The sequence below is a fragment of the Condylura cristata genome, unplaced genomic scaffold (assembly GCF_000260355.1).
Source record: "Condylura cristata isolate star-nosed mole 26May11 unplaced genomic scaffold, ConCri1.0 scaffold00001, whole genome shotgun sequence".
Taxonomy (NCBI): domain Eukaryota; kingdom Metazoa; phylum Chordata; class Mammalia; order Eulipotyphla; family Talpidae; genus Condylura; species Condylura cristata.
Window position 1 is genome coordinate 80,962,880 of NW_004567102.1, and position 19,680 is coordinate 80,982,559.

Consider the following 19,680-nt stretch of genomic DNA (forward strand, 5'->3'; position numbering starts at 1 on the left):
ACAAGAGCCAAATGGCCCACCGGCCACAATGACATCGGCTTTGTAATCATCTGAGCCATTCTGACGGAAGGTTCTATCCCATTTCTACAAGTGACAAGTTGTCAGGATGCTGCCACGTGAGCACGTTTCTGTAGTCTCGGCCCAGCGGTACATCTGGAACTTGATTCTAGTGAGCCTGGACTGCGCAGTGGGAAGACCAGGTTGGGCCAACAGGACAAAATTCCCATGTTCACCGACACCTGCAGGTTCGGTGCTGGTAGCTCGGGTTGGAAATCTTACTAAAGGGGCTCTCCCCCATTCCGCCAGGATCACCCCCACGCCCCTCGGGGAAGGGAAGAGCACGGTCACCGTGGGGCTCGTGCAGGCGCTGACCGCGCACCTCAACATCAACTCCTTCGCCTGCCTGCGGCAGCCTTCCCAAGGGCCGACTTTCGGAGTGAAAGGTACCTGATGCACTGCCAAGTGTGGTTTTCAGAACAAAATTGTCGGGGAAGGACATTAAAGAGCACATCAGCAGACATGGGAATCTTATGAGAACCTGAAACATTTCATCCCTGCATGCTGCATGCACCCCCACCCCGCCCTGTGTGCACCCCTACTCTGTCCTCTCTGCACCCCACCCCTCCCTGCATGAGTCCCCACCCTGCCCTGCCTGCACCCCTCTCCGCCTTGTGTGCACCCCTACTCTGTCTTGCCTGTGGCCCCCCTCCACATGTGCAACCCCACTCTCCTGCCTGGCCCTCTCCACCCCACCCCGCCGCCTTGTAGGTTGGGCCTCAGTGGGGCTTCAGTGGACCCCACTGGAAGCCTTCTGGTTTCCTCAGGAGTGATCTTGCCATTTGTACTGGTGTTTAATCATGCCAGCCACGGCGGAAGGAAGGTGTTTCTGTGGCAGTAGAGACCTTAGGTCAACCCCACGGCGTGCCCTGAGGAACTCAGAAGTAGGCTGAACAGAGAGGATGGAAGTCCTCCTCCCCCTCTCATAAATTCATCGTGGAGTCTCACTCACTTTGCAGTAGCCTTTATTGCTGCTGTTGCTCTTTGTTCTTGGCTCTGGGAGCTTCCCAACATGCTGTCTTCGTATTACTGTTGCAAATGTTAGCATCTCATGACTCACCGGTCCTGATAGACCATGCCACACATTATGCAGTAGAAGGAACAATGGACTTGGGGCAGTAAGCATTACTCAGGGCTTCCTCCATGCTGTGTGACTTTTCACCAGCCATAACCTCTCTGAGCCACAGTTCTAAAAGGGCGAAAAGACTGATAGTAGCGGGCTCCCCCACGGACCGTCAGCAGGGTAAACTGTCCACTGATATGCCTGTGCAAGGTAGAGAAAGAACAGCCTTTTAAATATAGTCACTTTACAACTTTGAGGGATGAACAGTGTGACACATCTTATGTACTATAATCTAAAATAAACCAAACTTCACAGTGTGTCAATCTCAGGTTATCGGATAGGGTTTTTAAGCAAAGTTATTTGATGCTTATATGTCCGTGTCATTGGGTGAAATGTGGCCACACGGACCTGTCGATAAATTAATAACTTAACCTCACGTCCTCCAGTGTATGTCTGGCTGTGACAACATGTGCTGTTATCTTAACCCTCTTAAAGAATAAAGCAAGAAGACACAGCCCTCCTACGGAATAGTTGGGCGTGTGGGCTTCTCCCCTCCTGACTGGTCACGCATCCCGCTACCTGTCACTTCACATGCGCGGGGCACACATGTGGGGGGGGGGGCCGTGTGCCAGCTCTGTCCATCCGAGGCTGGGGGTGGTGACTCACTGCAGCTGTACCTGCTCTCTTGTGCAGGAGGAGCTGCGGGCGGCGGGTATGCTCAGGTCATCCCCATGGAGGAGGTAAGTCAACCGCGGGCCCCAGCACTTAGCGGACCGTCAGCACACGGTAGGTGCTCACGCTCCTAGTAGGAATTACCGCTGGTTTTGTTGAAGGGACAGCAGACGTGTTTACCCACGGAGGGCTGAATGGCAGGGAGACTACAGGGTAGTCTTCGAGATCGGGGTGGGGATGATAAAGGCAGTCGCCCGGTAACACCAGTCTTGAGTGTCACATATGAAGGGGTATACAAACTTGCACAAGTTAGAAGATCCAGAACTGAGGCCAGTTTGGGGTAGAGAACAGAAGGTGGCAGGGTAGGGCAGTCTTGGCCAGCGGCTTGGGACAGCGTCGCTGCCCTCGGCATCCGCTGCAGGGCTGGGATTCTGGTCACCCTCCAGGCAGAAGGCTGTTGAAACTACCGCGTGACAGTGGAGACGGCCCACACGACCAGGTAGCCGTTTCCTGGATTTGACACCCTCTTTCTTCACCTCTTTTTCCCCAGTTCAGCACAGGGCCACTCCTCAGTGCCTCGGACAGACAGTTCAGACCAGAAGAAACTTAATAAATAACCATGGGGACATGTTAGCATGGCAGAATTGAGAGTGAGGAAGGCAGCTAGAGGGTGAGAAGGTGCCAGCCTGGGGGGTGATGAGGGAAAGACACCCCAGAGCAGTGGGGAGCCCCTGGGCAGGCCTGTCCAGGGAATAGCATGGACAGGAGGTGTACAATAAGGAGACTAAGCCAGTGGCCCAAGGCAACAGTGGCCAGGAGGAAGGTGGGGGGCTGGACGAAAGGATGTGGCTGATTGAAGACATGTTTGCAGGGTTAGATGCGAGGGTGAGGAGAGGGACTCAGCGCTGAGATCCAGGCACTGGGCTGAGCGAGTCGAGGATTATTTATTGAAACAGAGAACTGCTGGTGTCATGGTGTGAGCTTTGACCTGTGCAGGGAGGCGGGGAGGGAGGGGACCTGGAAGGAAGGCTCTGAGGGGGCCTGTGGCCGTCGAAATAGGGGTCAGATAGACAGCTAGAAAGAAAAACTTTCATCCCAGTTGTAAAGGATTCAACAGAAACATCAGAAAAGAATATTAAATAGCCAGTGAATGTTTACATTCACTAAGAATCAAATTAATCTACATGAAAACTGCTGTTACCATTTTACTGTCAAGTGGACAGGGTTGATTTTTTCGAATAGTAATCATAGGTTTTGTAACGACAAAATTGAAATATACCCTTATACACAGCTGGGAAGTGTATCTTGATAAAACCTTTCTGAAGGGGAGTTACAAATACGTAACAAGTGCCTTTAAAATATTCATACCCTTTGGCCCAAATAAATTCATTTTTAGTTTATCCTAAGGAAAAACTAGCTTTATGAGCAAGGAATTTATTAACTGTTTTCTTCACATAGCATTAAAAAGTCTTGTGTCAAATATCAAATTAATTATGCTTTAAGACTAATGATATAAAATGCTAAAGATAGTACCATTAAGTGCAAAAGCTCAGGTGCAACCTATTAGAGTCTTAATGATCTCCCAGTTAAGATAACAAATACATTTTGTAAAGTGTCATTTTTTGGTATTCCTAGTTATTATATATGTTATAAAATAAGATATATGTTAATAGTAAGATTTGAATGTTTAGCCTTCTTAGAAATATAACTTAAAATACCACCAAAATACTTTTTTTTTGCATTTTGACCCAAGAATTTTATTTTTTGTGTGTGTGCCTCTTTTTTAAAGATGTATTACTACATTGTTTCATCTGTGCACCATTAAAAATCAGAATCTGTTTTTCCATAACCCATTGAATTTACCGCTACAGGTGCAGTTCTGTCCTTCACTTGTTAGCTGACTGATCTGCCTCCTGTTAACCACTAACTGAGCTGATGGTCTGTTTTATTCAGCTCATTCATCAGTTCATTTTTTCATGTTCCACATATAAGTGAAATCACACGTTTGTCTTTCTCCTTCTGACCTATTTCACTTTCAACCCTCTCAAAAAGGAATTTGGTAATATCAAATCCTTTAACCCAATAACCACTACTTGAGATATATTATTTATTAGTGATTACTTTATTTCTTAAGCTATTGTACATGTTCTTTATAATTGGGAAAGTGAAACTTGAGTTTCCAGACATAGGAGACTGAAACATTTGGATACATCTGTTCAATTTCATAAGCCCCCAAAGTCTCCACATTATAAACTTGCTATGTACAAATAGTAATTGTGTGCACCTGGAGCAGAAAAAAAAAAAATAGAATTAATGGTGTTGTTAAGATGACATTTTTCTATATCTCAGACTTTATATGCTATTTTATTTTATTCTATTATTTTATCCCTGCCTAATTCCAAAATAGACTTGATACTTTACTATTTTCTAAATCATAATCAACACACAGAATTAAATCAAAGTAAGGAAGCATTCACCAAGACCACTACAGTGTCACATTATATACACCCAAGAATGGAAGCATCTGGAATTCTGTGTTGTCAAGTGGAAGGTCCTGATACTGGTTTTCTGACTTAGACTGTTTATGGACTTAGCTGGAAATAACCATCATCAACAGAAAGTCTGATTTACTCAGAAAGTTCTTGAATGCCACCGTGTTTGTTCAAGACAAGTAGAAAGATGACCTTCTTTTTTATATAGTTCAACCTTCATCTGACTGGGGACATCCATGCCATCACCGCTGCCAATAACTTGCTGGCTGCTGCTATCGATACAAGGATTTTCCACGAAAGCACCCAGACAGATAAGGTGAGAAAGTTTCTTATCCTGTAACTCGTGGATTACTGAGGAGTTTGTAGAGAATGTTCTGGAATCTGTGGACTCTGAACTTTTATTCAGAGTGTTTCTTGGGTAGAAAATCCAACTTTGGCTGGCTTCCCAAGGGAGTATATGACAGCTGCCAAGCCAGTAGGAGATTTATGTTGGTTGTATTGTTTAACTATTCTTTGAGTTTAGTTTTGAAGGTAGACCAGTTCTCTTAGGGCTGTTCTCCGGTCTAGACTTAGGGCATTGGAGAAAGATCTTAAGGCTCTAATATTACATGGAATACCCTTCATGTCCTGGAAGGAGGTCAGCCCCCTGGTTTATCTTTGGGTGCAGGCTGTGTGGAGTAAAACATTCACCTGAAGTGGGGCAGAGTCCCGAGAGCCAGTTCTTTAGACCTGGAACACAGATACAAGTGAGATGCCCATGTTTTACAAAAATCATGATTTCCTCCCATTGCAGTAACTCCCTAGGAAGTGTTTGAAACCAAATACAGATAAATGTGATTTGATCATTGCAAGGCTATAGATCAAGAAATATGCATTCATGCGAACACTGCAGTATGCATTATTTCAGATCCAGTCAGATTTATTGAGATGACAGAACTTAGCTCTACATTGTTTACATGAGTCAAGAATTTTAATAGGCTCTGTAATCTAAACAGTCTGTTTATAAATGTAATGAACTTTGTCATATCTGTGACTTGTCCAAATTCATGGTTAGCCCTCAAACTTTGGTGGTGTTTTGTTTTTGTGTTTTTAGGCTCTCTATAATCGACTGGTTCCTTCTGTGAATGGTGTTCGAGAATTTTCAGAAATTCAGCTTGCTCGCCTGAAAGTAAGTTTCCTCTTTGTGGCTTTTTAAACAGAAGCTATCATGGAAAGAAATCAGACAAGTTGCCAAAGATGGAAGCTTTGGAATTGATTTGAATGGGTTTTGAGATATTCTATATGAACAGACAGTATTCCCAGGAGCACAAAACTGCGTCCTAGACAAGGAGCAGGGTGGACAAACTAGTTCACCTTTTTTGGTCTCAGTTTCTTCTTCTATAAAGCAAGAACACCGCTTAGCTGATGTGGATGGAAAACCAGTCACCTAACTAGTGAGAATTCCTACGAATCCTTTATTATTGTCTGGGAAATTTGAAAATCCATGTTGTTTTTTGGTTTTTGGTGTTTTGTGGTTTTTTTTTTTTTTGTTTATTTGTTTGGTTTTTTTTAGTAAGATTATACTTGTAAGTAGTCTTACCGATCGTTTTATTTTTCTGGTGCTATCTCATATGTCCTACTCATCACATCAGTTTCCCCTTGCTCTTTTTTAGAGGTTCAAAAATCACTGGGAGGGATAATCCACAGTCACTGGTTGATAACAGTTGATTTAAAAATTCTCTCCCTTGCTTCTCTTGCTGAGCCAAACTTAGCTGGTTGCAGACTACCTACAACTAGCCTCAGCATCTGCTGCATCGCATGTCTATTTCCCAGATCCTTTTCGTAGCCTCGTTTAATGGAAACCACTTTCCTAGGCTGTTTCCTTGATGGAAGTGGATGGATTGGAAGTTTTCATGGTAGTTCCTCAATGAGTTAGAAATAATTTCTTTAGAAAGCACAGACACAGACCCTATGTGAATTATCAGGAAAAAAGAACCAGTGACCTGCAGCAGCAGTGATGATACAAGCAGCACTTACTGCCCGCCAAGCCCGGCTCTGGGTAGCAGGAGCCGCCGGGGGCCCCGCCCAGACCTGCCGCCTGTTCCTGTGTGCCGCCAGCCGCTCTCCATTTTCCATCTGTCACGCTACAGGTGTGTCACAAGCCCCAGTGACTTCCACTTAGAGCAGATGCACACCTGTCTTGGAGATACTGCAGGTCTGATTCCAGAGCACCCCAATAAGGGAGGGTCACCATTAAGCGGGTCACTGACTTTTCGGTTTCCCGCTACAGAAAACAGTTGAATGATGGTGCCCTGTCCCTTCTTAAGTGTCATCTGTGAGCAGCGTGTATACAAAGCAGTAGCTCAGGCTGTTGGAAAAATAGTGCCGAGGGACTAACTCGACGCAGGGCGGCCACAGACCCTCGGTTTGTGAAAACGGTGTTGACTGCCAAGAGAGGTGAAGCCACATGCAATCACCGCACACCTGTTTTTAGGGAGACGGGCTGGCCTGAACCCCAGTTCACTTGCTCTGTTTCTTTTTTTCTTTTTCAGCTTCTTTAATTGTCGTTCTCTTTTGAAGAGCTGCTCTGAGCTCACAAAAAAAGTGGGGTAGCAGGAATAGAGATGTCCGCTGTGCCCCCGACCCCTGAGCCATGGCAGCCTTCCCCACTGTCAGTCTCTCTTACTAGAGTGTGAGTGGTTGCTGCCATTACTGAGGCTAGGCTGATACGTCACGGTCACCCAGCGTTCGGCCCATGGTTTGGTTGTACACAGTGTGCTTTGGACAAAGGAATAATGGCACAGATCAACCAGGATCGAATCCTGGGAGCAGTTTCACCCCCTAAGTGTCCTGAGTTCTTGATATTCTTGCCTCCTCCCCCGTAACTCTTGTCAACCACTCATCCCTTTATTGTCTCCAAAGTTGTGTCTTTTCCAGAATGTCTCAGAGTTGGAATCACACAGTAGTTAGCCTTTTTAGACTGATTTCTTTGACTTACATATGCATTTAAGTTTCTTTCACGTCTTTTCATAGCTTCCTAGCTCATTTCCTTTTAGCACTCAAGAATACCTTGTCGTTTCAATGGATTGTAGCTTTCTATTCATTCACCTTTTGTAGTTTACGGTTGTCATTTCAAGTGTGGGCAATACTTAATTAAACGGCTGTAAATATCCATGCACAGGGTTTTATGTGAACAGCCATTTTGTTTTTTAAAGATTATTTGTGCATACAGAACTGGGGTACAGGCCAGAGGCTCAGGGTCGGTGAGAGGCTCAGGGTCGGTGAGAGAGTGGGGAGCAGAACAGGCACATCAACGAAATACACTGCTGAGGGGAGCAGCAGGCGGGTCAGGAGAGGTCTGCCACGCCCTGTGGATCTCCTCCAGAACCAGCGGGAATCGAACTCATGCGGAAGTGGCTTAAGCTTCTTAGTGCTGTGCTTTAACCCGCTGCACCACCAGGGAGGGCCTTTTTGTTTTTTTGGTTTTTTTTTTTTAAGATTTATTTGTGCATACAGAACTGGGGTACAGGCCGGAGGCTCAGGGACGGTGAGAGGCTCTACCAGAGACAGAGTGGGGAGCAGAACAGGCAGAATGACAAGTACACTGCTGAGGGGAGCAGCGGGCGGGTCAGGAGAGGTCTGCCACACCATGTAGGTCACCTCCCAGGTGGGGATCAAGCTCAAGCTGAAGTGAGGGCCCTGTGAACAGACACTTTCAAGCTCCTTTGGGTAAATGCGTGCCTGGCATTTGCTAGATTAAATGGGGTGGGGGGAGGACATTTGGATTTGTAAGAAGCTGTCGGCTGTCTCCTAAGTATTACACCGTTTTGAATTCCACCTCTGAATGAGAACTGTGTTGCCCACATACCCACCCGCACTGGTGTTTAGGTCGTTGGTATCTGTCATCTCATTCGCGTTTCCCTGATGACATCTGACGTCAGGCGCCGAGGCCTCTCTGTGTCTTTGGCGAGGCCATTTGGCCAATAAAATGGGCTTTTCATTTTATTGCTGAAGTTGCAATTGAGGATTGGTGAAATTTTCTAAGAAGACTTCATGATTAGTCATGGGGAAAATGAAGGGGTGATTCTGGCTACATTTTGCTGTCTATTCATAACAAAAACACTGCATTTTTTTCTTCCTGATCATTAGAAACTGGGAATTAAAAAGACTGATCCGAGCTCACTGACAGAAGAGGAAATCAGTAAATTCTCGCGGCTCAACATCGACCCGTCCACCATCACCTGGCAGAGAGGTGGGTGCTGATTGCCCCGTTGAGTGGGTCCTGGAGGTTCCAGGGGAAGTTCTTGAAGCAATTCACAAACGTTCATTTTATTTCATCCCAGCTTCTGATTTGTGACCCCACCATGTAATGCAGAAACCAACCATCCGCGCCTCCTATTCAGGAGAAAAGTCTTCGTCTCTTAAGCCAACTGCCCCTTCTGGGCTAAGTTCCACCCACGCCACCTTTTCTAGAATTGGCAGGAGCTTTTTTCTTTGTCTCTTCTCTGACCCTTTTCCTATATTCAGAAAAGTAAAGTCTGTGTCCTTGTTCTCAAGGCTTTGCTCTCCACCGTCTTTACCCTGTCACTCCTTGGCCACTTGCTCCAGGCAGCTCTCTCGTTTATATTCTCACAGTGGAATCTTTCCTCTGTGTCTGTTCACTCCTCTGACCCTTCACCTGCAGCTGCGTCCCCCTCTTGCACCACCCTCTGCGGGGCGAGGCAGCGGGCAGAGCCGCACAAGTGGGGATCTAGCCTAGCACTGAGCCAGATTCCTGCTGCCAGATTCCTCCTGGGCCCGAGCATATGTGGAGATGGCCAGCGACATGTCGGGTGAACCCATAGGCTGCGGGTGAGCGCTGCTGGGCCGTGTGGACACAAGCTCCCTGTGCTGTGCTGCTCAGACCTGCTCCCTCCTCCCCTTCCTGGCTCCTTCCAGACACCTAACTTATTGCATTTACCTTTCAAGGTATTTTCTTACTGCCATGTCCACTCCCCAGTTCAGCAGGTGCATGTTATGGAGATGCTGTCCTGGCGCGTGCTCAGAAGTCCCCCTCCTGGGTGGCAGAATCTGTCGCCTCCGTGTGGGAAATTTGCCGGCCCGCGGCATGGCCGTATGATGACTGCACCTGCCTTTACTCCCTGCCTGGTGTCCTGCCAGGTGGGCCTGTCTCTGTCCTGCCTAACCTGGCCATCCCCCTTCTTGCCTCCGCCCCCCACAGATGGGGCTCACCCCTTCACCCTGCTTCCCTCCTGAGAATCCATTCACCCAGGTCATTCAGAATTCAGTGTTTTCCTACTAACCCAACCAAGGTGAAGCAACAGCATCAGGGGGCGGAGCACACACCGATGAGCTGTGTGACTCTGGACAAATGTCTCACTCATTTTCCCCTCATGTGGATGCTGAGCATTAAATGACACCCCCTTCCCATCCAGCCGCTACCACATCTGGAGGTTCCCTCTTCGGATGCCTTCTCCCCACCAGGCCTCGTGGGTCAGTCCGCGACACACTTACACCAGCGGAAGCGGCAGCGCCCGGGATCCCAGGCGCCCGCAGCCCGCTGTGTTTGAGATGTCTGCTCTGCCGGGGCCCAGGGCCAGGCAGGCTTTGGTGTTATTAATCATAGATGAGTCCTTTTTCTTTCTTTCCTTCTTTCTTTCTTTTTGTTGTTCATTTGTGTTCTTTTAAATTAAGCCCAGGTGAATTTCCAATAAAAAGATCAATTGTAATATCAAATTGTGTGTATTAGACGTAAAAAGGGAATACTTTACTTTATATAATTGGTCCTGGGAATAAGGACTAGCAAGTGTTAATACTGAAAAGCACTTGTTTCTATCAATCTGTCTGTATGCCTGTCTATCAAATGTAAAGCACTCTGTATTTATTTTTAATTTTTCTAATAGTTTATTTTTACATCATTTTGTGCCTTTTTCCATCTCAGTTGCAATCCCCGTGGGCTTCCCATCACCAAATCACCCCTGTGCCATCACCAGTGCACTCCCCTCACAACACCCTCTCTTATTTGATCCCATTCCTCACTCCACTCCTGTAAAATGTCGCTGGTATATAGTTGTTCATTATTACTATTACTTTCTCCCTTGGTCCTTTATACTCCTGCTATGAGTGAAGCCATCAGTGTTTTCTTTTTCTTTCTAGCTTATTTCACTAAGCACGATCCCTTCCAGCTCCATCCATGTTGCTGCAAAAGGCATGAGTTTATCTTTTTTGGTTGCTGAGTAATATTCCATTGTGTCTATGTACCACATCTTTTTCATCCAGTCATCCACTTTTGGGCATTTGGGTTGATCCCATGTCTTTCCAATTGTAAATAAAGCAGCAATAAACATGGGGGTACAGGTGTCTTTTTGAATTAGTGTTTTTGTGTCTCTTGGGTAGATACCTAGGAGTGGGGTTGTTGGGTCGTAGGGATGCTCTATGTTTAGCAGTTTGAGAAACCTCCAGTTTTCTAGAGTGGTTGTACTAGTTTGCATTCCCACCAGCACACTCTGTATGTTGTAAAGTCATAAAGGTTTATATGTGTGATGAGTATTTGAGGATGTTAGGGTGTATGAGTCTGTATAAGAGAGGGTGCGTGTGTGTGTGTGCGTGTGTGTGTGTGTGTGTGTGTCTGTGTGTGAGTGAGAGAGAGAGAATTACATGGATAGAAAGAGATGGTTGCCCTGAGTTGGAAGCTGGCAAGCTGGGCAAGGGTGATCAGTCTCCAGGGCTTTTTATGGGAAAGAAAAAGTTAACATTTTCCATCCTACAGACGCTTTTAGTTCCCAAATAGATATTTCTTGTCACTATTTTTGTCAGTCACTATTCTACATTTAGCAAGTTGGATCTGCGTTGCCAGTGTGGATAACTTGTGACTTGATGCCATATAAATTATTGGTGAAGTCTGTGCTTGGCTTTGCTTCCCAGCATTGTAAATTTAGTTTTACTAAATCAAATTAAACTTCACAAAGACAGCGTGAATCTGTGCAACTGAAAAAAGCCAAGGAAGGACAATAAAGAGAATTGGTGCTTGCTCTAATTGCGATTGACTTGGTCCAACTCCCCTTCCTTTCACCATACTGTTTTACTTGGATATATGTTTTTTATTGTAGTAAAATAGACAAAATATATCATTTTACCATTCCTAAGTGAGCCATCTGTGGCATTAAGTATTCATAGGGTTTACCATTGCTGCCCCATCACCACGATTTGAAGCCAAAATCTTTTTCATCATCTTCTAGAAAGCTTACTGATTAAATAACTCCTCTTCTCCCTCTGCTAACCACGATTTAACTTTCTGTTTGTGTGAATTTTCCTATTCTAGGTACTTCATGCATAAATGGAATCACATACTGCCTTCTATATCTGGCCTATTTCGGTTTGCTTTATGTTTTCAATAACTATCTGTATTGCTCCCTATCAAAAATCTGTTCCTTGTGTGACTGTATAATATTCCATTACTTGTACGTACCACATTTTGTTTATAATTTTGTTTATAATGGACACTTGTTGGCTTTCTGTCTTGGCTACTGTCAATAATGCTGCTGTGAACATGGGTGTGCAAATGTCTATTTGACTGTCAGCTTTTTGTTCTAGTGGCCATAGACAGTGACATTTCTGGATCATCTGGTGGTTTAGTGTTTCTCACATTTTAAGAAGCTGAATTGCTCCTTAGAACCATAGCTTTCATTATAAAAAGTCACTGCTTCAAAAATGGTTTTCCTTACTGTTACCACTTCCTGATGTTTTCATCCTCTGTTTGAGCCCCCTGTGTCCTGCCACTGAAAGACAGTTCCACCGCATCCTCGGCTCTCAGAACAGTGCAGACATGCGCTGGGAGGGCCACCCTCACTGGCTGGCTCATCTGTTGTCTTCTCTTTCAGTACTGGATACAAATGACCGATTTCTACGGAAAATGACAATTGGGCAGGCTGACTCCGAGAAAGGGCACTGCCGAGAGGTACGTGGCTTCTCTTCTTGGCTCTGTGCTCACTGAGTTTCAGCTGCCCCAGGGGCTGCCTGTTTATCTCCTCCTCCTGGTGACAGGTGTGACCACACTGTGTCAAGGTGTCCATTTCCAGTTACTCAGCACACTGTGAGAGAGGAGTAGGACTCCGGGAGGAGCTCACCACCCTTCTCGGGAGGTTGTAATTGTGCTTCTGGGAAGAGCCATTCAGGTTGACCCTGGGATAAACATGTTTACATATTTTAGTGGAAATCTGCCCATTTCTTGCTACATCTACGTAACAACTAAAAAATGAAAATCTCAGCAGCATCAGTCATATTTCAGAAACCATAGAACAAACACCTAGTTGTTGGGCTTGTTAGCCCGAGAGTTTACGGTGGAGGTCTTACTACTCAAATCCAGAAACTGTGGAAGATAAATTATGATACCAACCTTCGTTTTAACGGTACTTAGGGAATGTAAATTCATTTCATGATCTTTCATCCAGACACAGTAGGCCTCTAAAATTCTTCTTTGGCAATAAACTTTGTTTTAAGACCATTTTAGATTTATGGCCTTTGCATTGTTAAGTTTTTATTGGTTGAAAAATAACGCTTTTGCTATAGTGTTCAGTATGGGAAGTATAATGTTCTTCTTGGCAAGTTTGGGTCCTTTGAAATATTTTGAATATGGGTCAAGAAGACAAGACAAGCCCGTACACCTTACCACCTCCTCCAAATCGTGGACCTTGCACCCATGAACAGATTTCTTGCTCTGGCCAACATGCAGGCTAGGAAGCCAGACTCATTGGTTTATCCTTTTGAGAAGCTTCTGAAAAGTAGGAAGCTGGAATTCTATCTGTGGAAACCGGAGTGCAAATTATGGCAGGATTGTTTTAGGGGAGTCTTGAGGTACAGATACGTGACAATAAATAGACTTCTTAGAAATGGGATAGGTCAGCATCCCCTTCGGGGTCGGTGGTTGGGGACAGCCCCAAGATGCCAGTGGGCAGTCACCTTCCCATGATGCCTGTCTGTGCTGCAGCCAGAATACTCCTTTGTGTATTCTGGAAGCCTGTTTGCCCACTGTGCACCATTCAGCCCTGGGGTGGCCTCACACCATGGTCACATTTGATTTGCCTGTGCCTCCTGTCGAACAGTGAAAAGTGCCCTTCTTTTGGAAAAACCAAGTGCACATAATGGGACACTTTTAGGAAAGGGTAGCCTTTTGTCAGCTGCATGACAGCACCATGAGGACTAGCAGTGGCCCTGTGAGTGGAGTTGGAAGAAAACGTAGCCATGACTGACACTCTTCAGTCTGGATATAGGCTGAGGTGTTGGGTTTTTTTTTCTGGTTTTAGATTCCACATATAAATGAATCATTTAGTCTTTGACTCTGACATTACACTGAGTATACTATGTTGATGATCTATCCTTGTCACAAATGACAAAGTTCCATTTCTTTTTCATTGCTGAGTAGTATTCCATGCTGTATATAGATCTCATCTTTACTTATTTGTCCATTGCTGAATATTCGGTTAACTTTGTATATCTGAATCATACAAAGCTCCATACTGCAACTTTGTAAATAATACTGCAATGAACATGGAGATGCATATCTTCTCGCATGAGTATTTTTCTTTGGGTAAATATCAGAAGTGGAAATATTAGCCATATTGTATTTCTAATTTTCATTTTTTGGAGGAATGTCCATGCTGGCTTTCCATAGTGGCTGCATCACCAATGCATTTACCAAGGACATTTACCTTTTCTCCACATCCTTACCAACACTTGTCTTTTGTCTTTTTCATGATAGTCTTTGTGACAGGAATGAGGTACTATCTTCTGGTGGTTTTGCTCTGCATTTGCTTTTCCGTTAATGATATTGCATGTTTCCATGTGACTGTTGGAAACTGTTAATTCACTTCCTCTGCCCATTTTAAAAATTAGATTGTTTGTCAATGAGTTGAATGGTTTATTTGTATATTTTGAACATTAACCCTTTATCAAATACATGATTTGCAAATGTCTTCTCCCATTCAGTAGGCTGTCTTTTTGTTTTGTCACTAATTCCTGTGGCTGCGAAAGCCTTTTCATTTGACTGGATGCAGTTGTTTATTTTTGGTTTTGTTGCCTTCATCCTTGGGGTCAAATTAGAAAAGACAGATTTGAAGACATGTACCGCCTGTTCCCTGCTAGGGATTTTATAGTTCTAGGTCTTAAGTTCAAGATTATAATTAATTTTTTTTTAAGATTTATTTATTTATTCATACAGAACTGGGGTACAGGCCAGACATTCTGGGGAGGTGAGAGGCTTCACCAGAGACAGTATGGGGAGCAGAACAGGCCAACTGACGAAGTACACTGCTGAGGGGGGCAGCGGGCAGGTCAGGAGAGGTCTGCCGCACCCTGTGGGTCACCTCTGGGGCTGGGGATTGAACTCATGCTGACGTGGCTTTAGCTTCTTAGTGCTGAGCTTTAACCTGCTGTGCCAGCAGGGAGGACCCTATAATTAATTCTGAGTTAATTTTTCTGTGTAGTATAAAATAGTGCTCCAGTTTCATTTTTTCATATGTTGTTTATACAGTTTTCCCAGCATTATTTATTGAAGGAAGTGTTCCCTGTGTATTTTCTTGCCTCTTTTTGTCATAGATCACTTGACTATATATGCCTGCATTTATTTCTGTAGTTTGTATGCCATTCCAGTTACCTGTGTTCTTGGGTTTAGATCAATGCTATGCCATTTTGTTTACCATCGTTTTGTAATGTAGTTTAAAATCGAGGTAGGGTGATGCCTCCAGTTTGTTCTTCTTTCTCATTATTGTTTTGGTTGCCCATCTTTAATGGTTCCGTACAAGTTTTAAAATTGTTTTATTTCTGTGAAAATGTCATTGGTGTTTTTGATAGGTATTATATTGAATCAGTAAATTGCTTTATGTGATATAAACACTTTAAAGATATTAATCCCTCTATTCCACAAGTATAGAGTAGCTTTCTATTTCTTTGTCTTCCATTTCTGTCTTCATTGTCTTAGTTGTCTTGCCTGGTTAAATTTATTCCCTGGTATTCTTTCTGATACAAATATAAAAGGAATTGATTCTTAGTTTTTCTTTCTGATATTTTGTTGGACTATAGATATACAACTGATTTTTATATTAGAACTTTGTATCGACAACTTCACTGTATTTATTAGTTCTAACTCTTTTTGGTGGCATCTTTAGGACTTTATACACACATACACATAAAATACCATGTTACCTGTAATGGTGAGTTTTATTTCTTCCTTTCCAATGCAGATGCCTTTACATACATATATAATATACACATAGATGAAAATTTCCAGAGATGTCATATTGACTCTCCATCCATGCCATCACTGCTTATCTTTTTAAATTTGTGATAAACAATAAACATAATCTGGGTTATTCCTTTATATTATTTGGAATCATTTTCTTGCATAATAAAAACATGTAGCTCTCTATCAGGTATATCATTCAATCAATAAAATTAATGATCATGCTATTTAAATTTACCCCGTTTGTTTCTTTTTTGATGTTACTTTAAGATGCAAAATTGTGGAATTGTTTTCATTACAAATATCTGTGTTATAAATACTACTTGTGTGGTTAAATTTTAGGACTATCTCTAGTCCTATGTTTTGCATAGAATATTTTTAGTCATTTTTTTATATTGCTGGTTGCAATTGAACAGCGGTGTAGAATCACCTATGCTTAGAGTAGGCTATATCGACCATGTAATAATTGAATATAGTTGAATCTGACTTTCACTTAATATTTTTCCCTAAATCAATGAGATCTCAACCAGGAAGTAACCAGAAAGCTTCTTATTTTCTTCATTTCCTTTCTTGACAGTGACGGAAATGGATAATAAAATGTCTCATTAGGTGATTCCACCAGGAATGGCCATTTTCTCTGTATAAACTTGAACTTGTCTGGTTCACTTGCCCCTTGGGGGGAGAATTCAGCTGGAGCGTAATGAAGTGGTTTTGTCCAATAGCTGAACTATGAGGAGGACATGCATGTCTCCCCAAAACACTTAGCTCTTGTTGGACCGCGCAGCCTGGAGGCAGAGCCAAGTGCAAGCTGAGGAATCCTAGGAACCTTTCACAGAGGGTAGCCTCTCTCCACATTTGCAGGGTCTCATATGGCCATGGCTCGTGCACAGCTGGAAATTGATTCCCTGTCACCTTTGACTTGGCTGGCACCCGCCAAGAATCCCTCACTGCAGTGTTGAGGTCTCTAGCTCTGGGAAGCCAACTTCGAGGCCATTTTCACTCACTGTCTGCTCTTAACTTCTTTGCTAGACACAGAGTAGCCAATAAATATTGACCACCTACCAGGCTTCACCCTCAATCCTCCAAGCCAGAGATTGAGGAGTAAACCCGTCTCAAGTAGTGGACACTTACATCAGGCTGGTCATCACATTAACTGCTGGCCACATGTCAAAATACAAAAGCAGACCCCAGAGTACCGGGAGCAGATGGAACCGTGGCCTGGCAGGGTCAGCTGGGCAAATGGAGACAGCCTGGGCAGGCTGCCTACCAGAACCAAGCATAGGAGCAGGCTGTCTCTAGACACTATTGTCTGGGAAACGTGTGAGCGTGACATGGACCCATCCAGAAAGACCCCCAGGGGTCTGCTTGTGGAAGCGGCCATCCCCGGGGTGCAGTTGCTGACCAGTGTTTGGCTCTGGCTTTTGCAGGCACAGTTTGACATTGCAGTGGCCAGTGAGATCATGGCGGTGCTGGCCCTGACCGACAGCCTTGCAGACATGAAGGAGCGGCTGGGGAGAATGGTAGTGGCCAGTGACAAAAATGGGCAGCCCGTGACAGCAGAAGATTTGGTGAGTGTGTCCATCCCAGAAGCTTCCAGTGCCATTGGAAATAGATGACCTCGAAGGGGTCTTACAAGACGATTGGTTCTCAAGCCCTTGGGAGAATCCACCCACACGCTCCTGCTCCTGAAATGTCTCCGGTGAAGCTGTGTTGCACGCCCTTTTTAAGTTTTTCAGAGCTACTCTCACTTGCTTTTGCTCAAAGCGTGGCCTTCCAGTCGCTGACGCCTATGTTGGAAGGTACTCGCTCAGTGTCTTCAGAAAATTGGGAAGGAATTTAAAATGAAAAGTGAGCTTCTGTAGCATTCGTAGGCATATCCTACATACTGAGCTTTTTGCTTGCAGAATGAGCTTCTGTCAATCTAAGTCATTTTTTCCTCTTTTGCAGGGGGTGACAGGTGCTTTGACAGTTTTGATGAAAGATGCAATAAAACCAAATCTGATGCAGACCCTGGAAGTAAGTGATTTTCTTTCTGCAGAAACTTGCCTGAGTGTGCATTAGCCACGATCCCCGTGCGTCACCACGCTGCGGGAGCATTTCCAGCCAGCCTGGGGCCAAGGTGACCCCTTGGTCATGCGGGGAAAAGTGAAGTGTTTGTGGGGTCTTTGATACGGTTCATGCACTGGCTGAGGAAGTGCTGGTTGACCTTGACCAAGTAGAAACTCAAGGTGTGCCCTTCACACAGTGAGTCACGTGGCCTTGTTGATAATGCTTCTCTTTTGCCTTTTTTATGACTTTCTTTTAAGCTCCCATAATCACTAAGTTTTGGGGTTTGTGGTTTGTTTTTCCCAAGCAAAGCACTCATTAAATGCCAAGAAACGTCTTCCAGGAAAAGACGTTATAAATATTCCAATCTTTGTAAGGTTTTTTTGTCTGACTTTCTCTGCTCTTGTCTTCATTGAACTCAAATTCTCTCACTAGAATAGATCTATTTTCGTCCAGGTTTCTGGAATCAGACAATCATTTGTCTTACTCATTTGATGCCGTAGTTGGCTTATTCCTTCCTGTAGTCAGTGAGACCCCCGGACTCGGGTGCAGAACAGGAGCAGCAGCAGGGATGGGCAGACAGGTGGGAGGCCAGGGTGGAAGACGGAGATGTGCATGTGCCGGGGAGTGCAGGGACAGCTCTCGGCCTGAGGCGGCAAGCAGGAGGAAATCCTCGGTCTGCAGCATTTACGGCCAATGTCCTCAGGCCTGGGGGTGCTGGCCCCACCCATCCCTCTCGGCCCCCTCATCCCTCTTCCCCGCCAAGACCTGTTGCTCACAGATAGCACTGCCTGGGTCCGTCCGCGACCCTACAGACCCTTCCAGTCCAGCCCGCCCAACACTGTCCTGTCCTGTCCTTCTGCACCACAGGAATGCTAGCTGGGGCTCTGGGCTCTGTTTTTTGTTTGTTTGGTGGGGTTTTTGTTGTTGTTGTTGTTGTTTGTTTGTCTCCTGTTTGTCCTCCCATCGAGAAAAGAGACCTGGTGTTTGCCACCCAACTGCCTAGGAAGGATGTGCCTCACAGTAAATCCTCAGTGAATAATTAAATCCACGACAAGCATCATTACCCTGTTGCCCCTAAAAATGCATGTTTGTTTAGTAAATGACCAGGTGAGAAAAAATCTGAAGAGATGTGGTGTTGCCTCCTTATAACTCTGCCCCCTCAAAATGAGCACATTGGGCCAAGCTGCCCTGAGTGATTTTTCTCTCTTATACTTGCAGGTCTATTTGTCATCTAAGATGCAGGCCACCTGGACATTATTTCAACAGGCAGTGGGCTTTGAAAGATGAGCACAGCGTTCCCTCTGAATAGTCTCCAGGGCCTCCCTGGTGGCCAAGGGGCTCAGTCTCAGCCCTGTCACCCCCCCCCCACACACACACACACAGCCTGAGTTTGACCCCCAGCCACGGAGCTGACCCACATGGCGCAGCAGACCCCTCCTGTCTCCCACTGCTCCCTTCAGCAGTGGATTTCAATAGATCCTCCTGTTCTGCTCCCCACTGTCTCTGGTGAATCCTCTCACTCCCCCGTCCCCCATCTGTGACCGACACCCCAGTTCTTCTATGCAAAAGTAAATAATTAATTTAAGAAACAAAAATAGTCACTCAGGGTTATTAACCCAGCTAGGCAGTGGCACCAGGGAGCCAATAGGCCAGTCCTCGAAAGTCACCATCAGGGTGCAGGCTGCTTTGGTGCCTGCGTTTGCATACACGTGACTGCGGGTCCTGCGGGAAGTTATCAGGGATCACGTTGCTCCAGGTTGTCCGGAGACCAGTAATTCTCAAACCTGGTTGCACATTGGAATCTTCTAGAAAGACTTAAAGATACAGATGCCTGTGAAGCCTCTGGGCGGTAGGCTTCTTGTATATAACCAGCTGAGAACTTCCCTGTGGTAGACTCAATTTGTGAAGAGGGAGAAGTGGAAAGAAAGGTCCCAACACTTTACCTGGAGTTACTGTGCAGGGAAGCGCCTATGCTGACCCGAGAGTCCCCTGTCCAGGATGACACTGAGCCCTCGTGGGACTATCGATAATTTGGTTGCAATTAAACTACAGGGCCCTCCTTGGTGGCACAGCGGGTTAAAGCACAGCACTAAGAAGCTAAAGCCACTTCAGCAAGAATTCAAACCCCGCCC

The 19,680-nt window shown here is 45.0% G+C and overlaps 1 protein-coding gene across 2 annotated transcripts in view; it reads left to right on the forward strand.

The window, feature by feature from the left end:
* Window positions 1-19,680, forward strand: part of MTHFD1L (methylenetetrahydrofolate dehydrogenase (NADP+ dependent) 1-like) — a 138,766-nt gene that overhangs the window by 30,324 nt on the left and 88,762 nt on the right. For both annotated transcript variants that reach the window (XM_012721984.1, XM_012721977.1), the window contains exons 6-13: window positions 307-443; window positions 1,814-1,860; window positions 4,493-4,600; window positions 5,378-5,452; window positions 8,413-8,515; window positions 12,144-12,220; window positions 16,927-17,067; window positions 17,447-17,515. In XM_012721984.1, coding sequence (XP_012577438.1) covers window positions 307-443; window positions 1,814-1,860; window positions 4,493-4,600; window positions 5,378-5,452; window positions 8,413-8,515; window positions 12,144-12,220; window positions 16,927-17,067; window positions 17,447-17,515 — 757 coding nt within the window. The remainder of the gene's footprint in view (window positions 1-306; window positions 444-1,813; window positions 1,861-4,492; window positions 4,601-5,377; window positions 5,453-8,412; window positions 8,516-12,143; window positions 12,221-16,926; window positions 17,068-17,446; window positions 17,516-19,680) is intronic.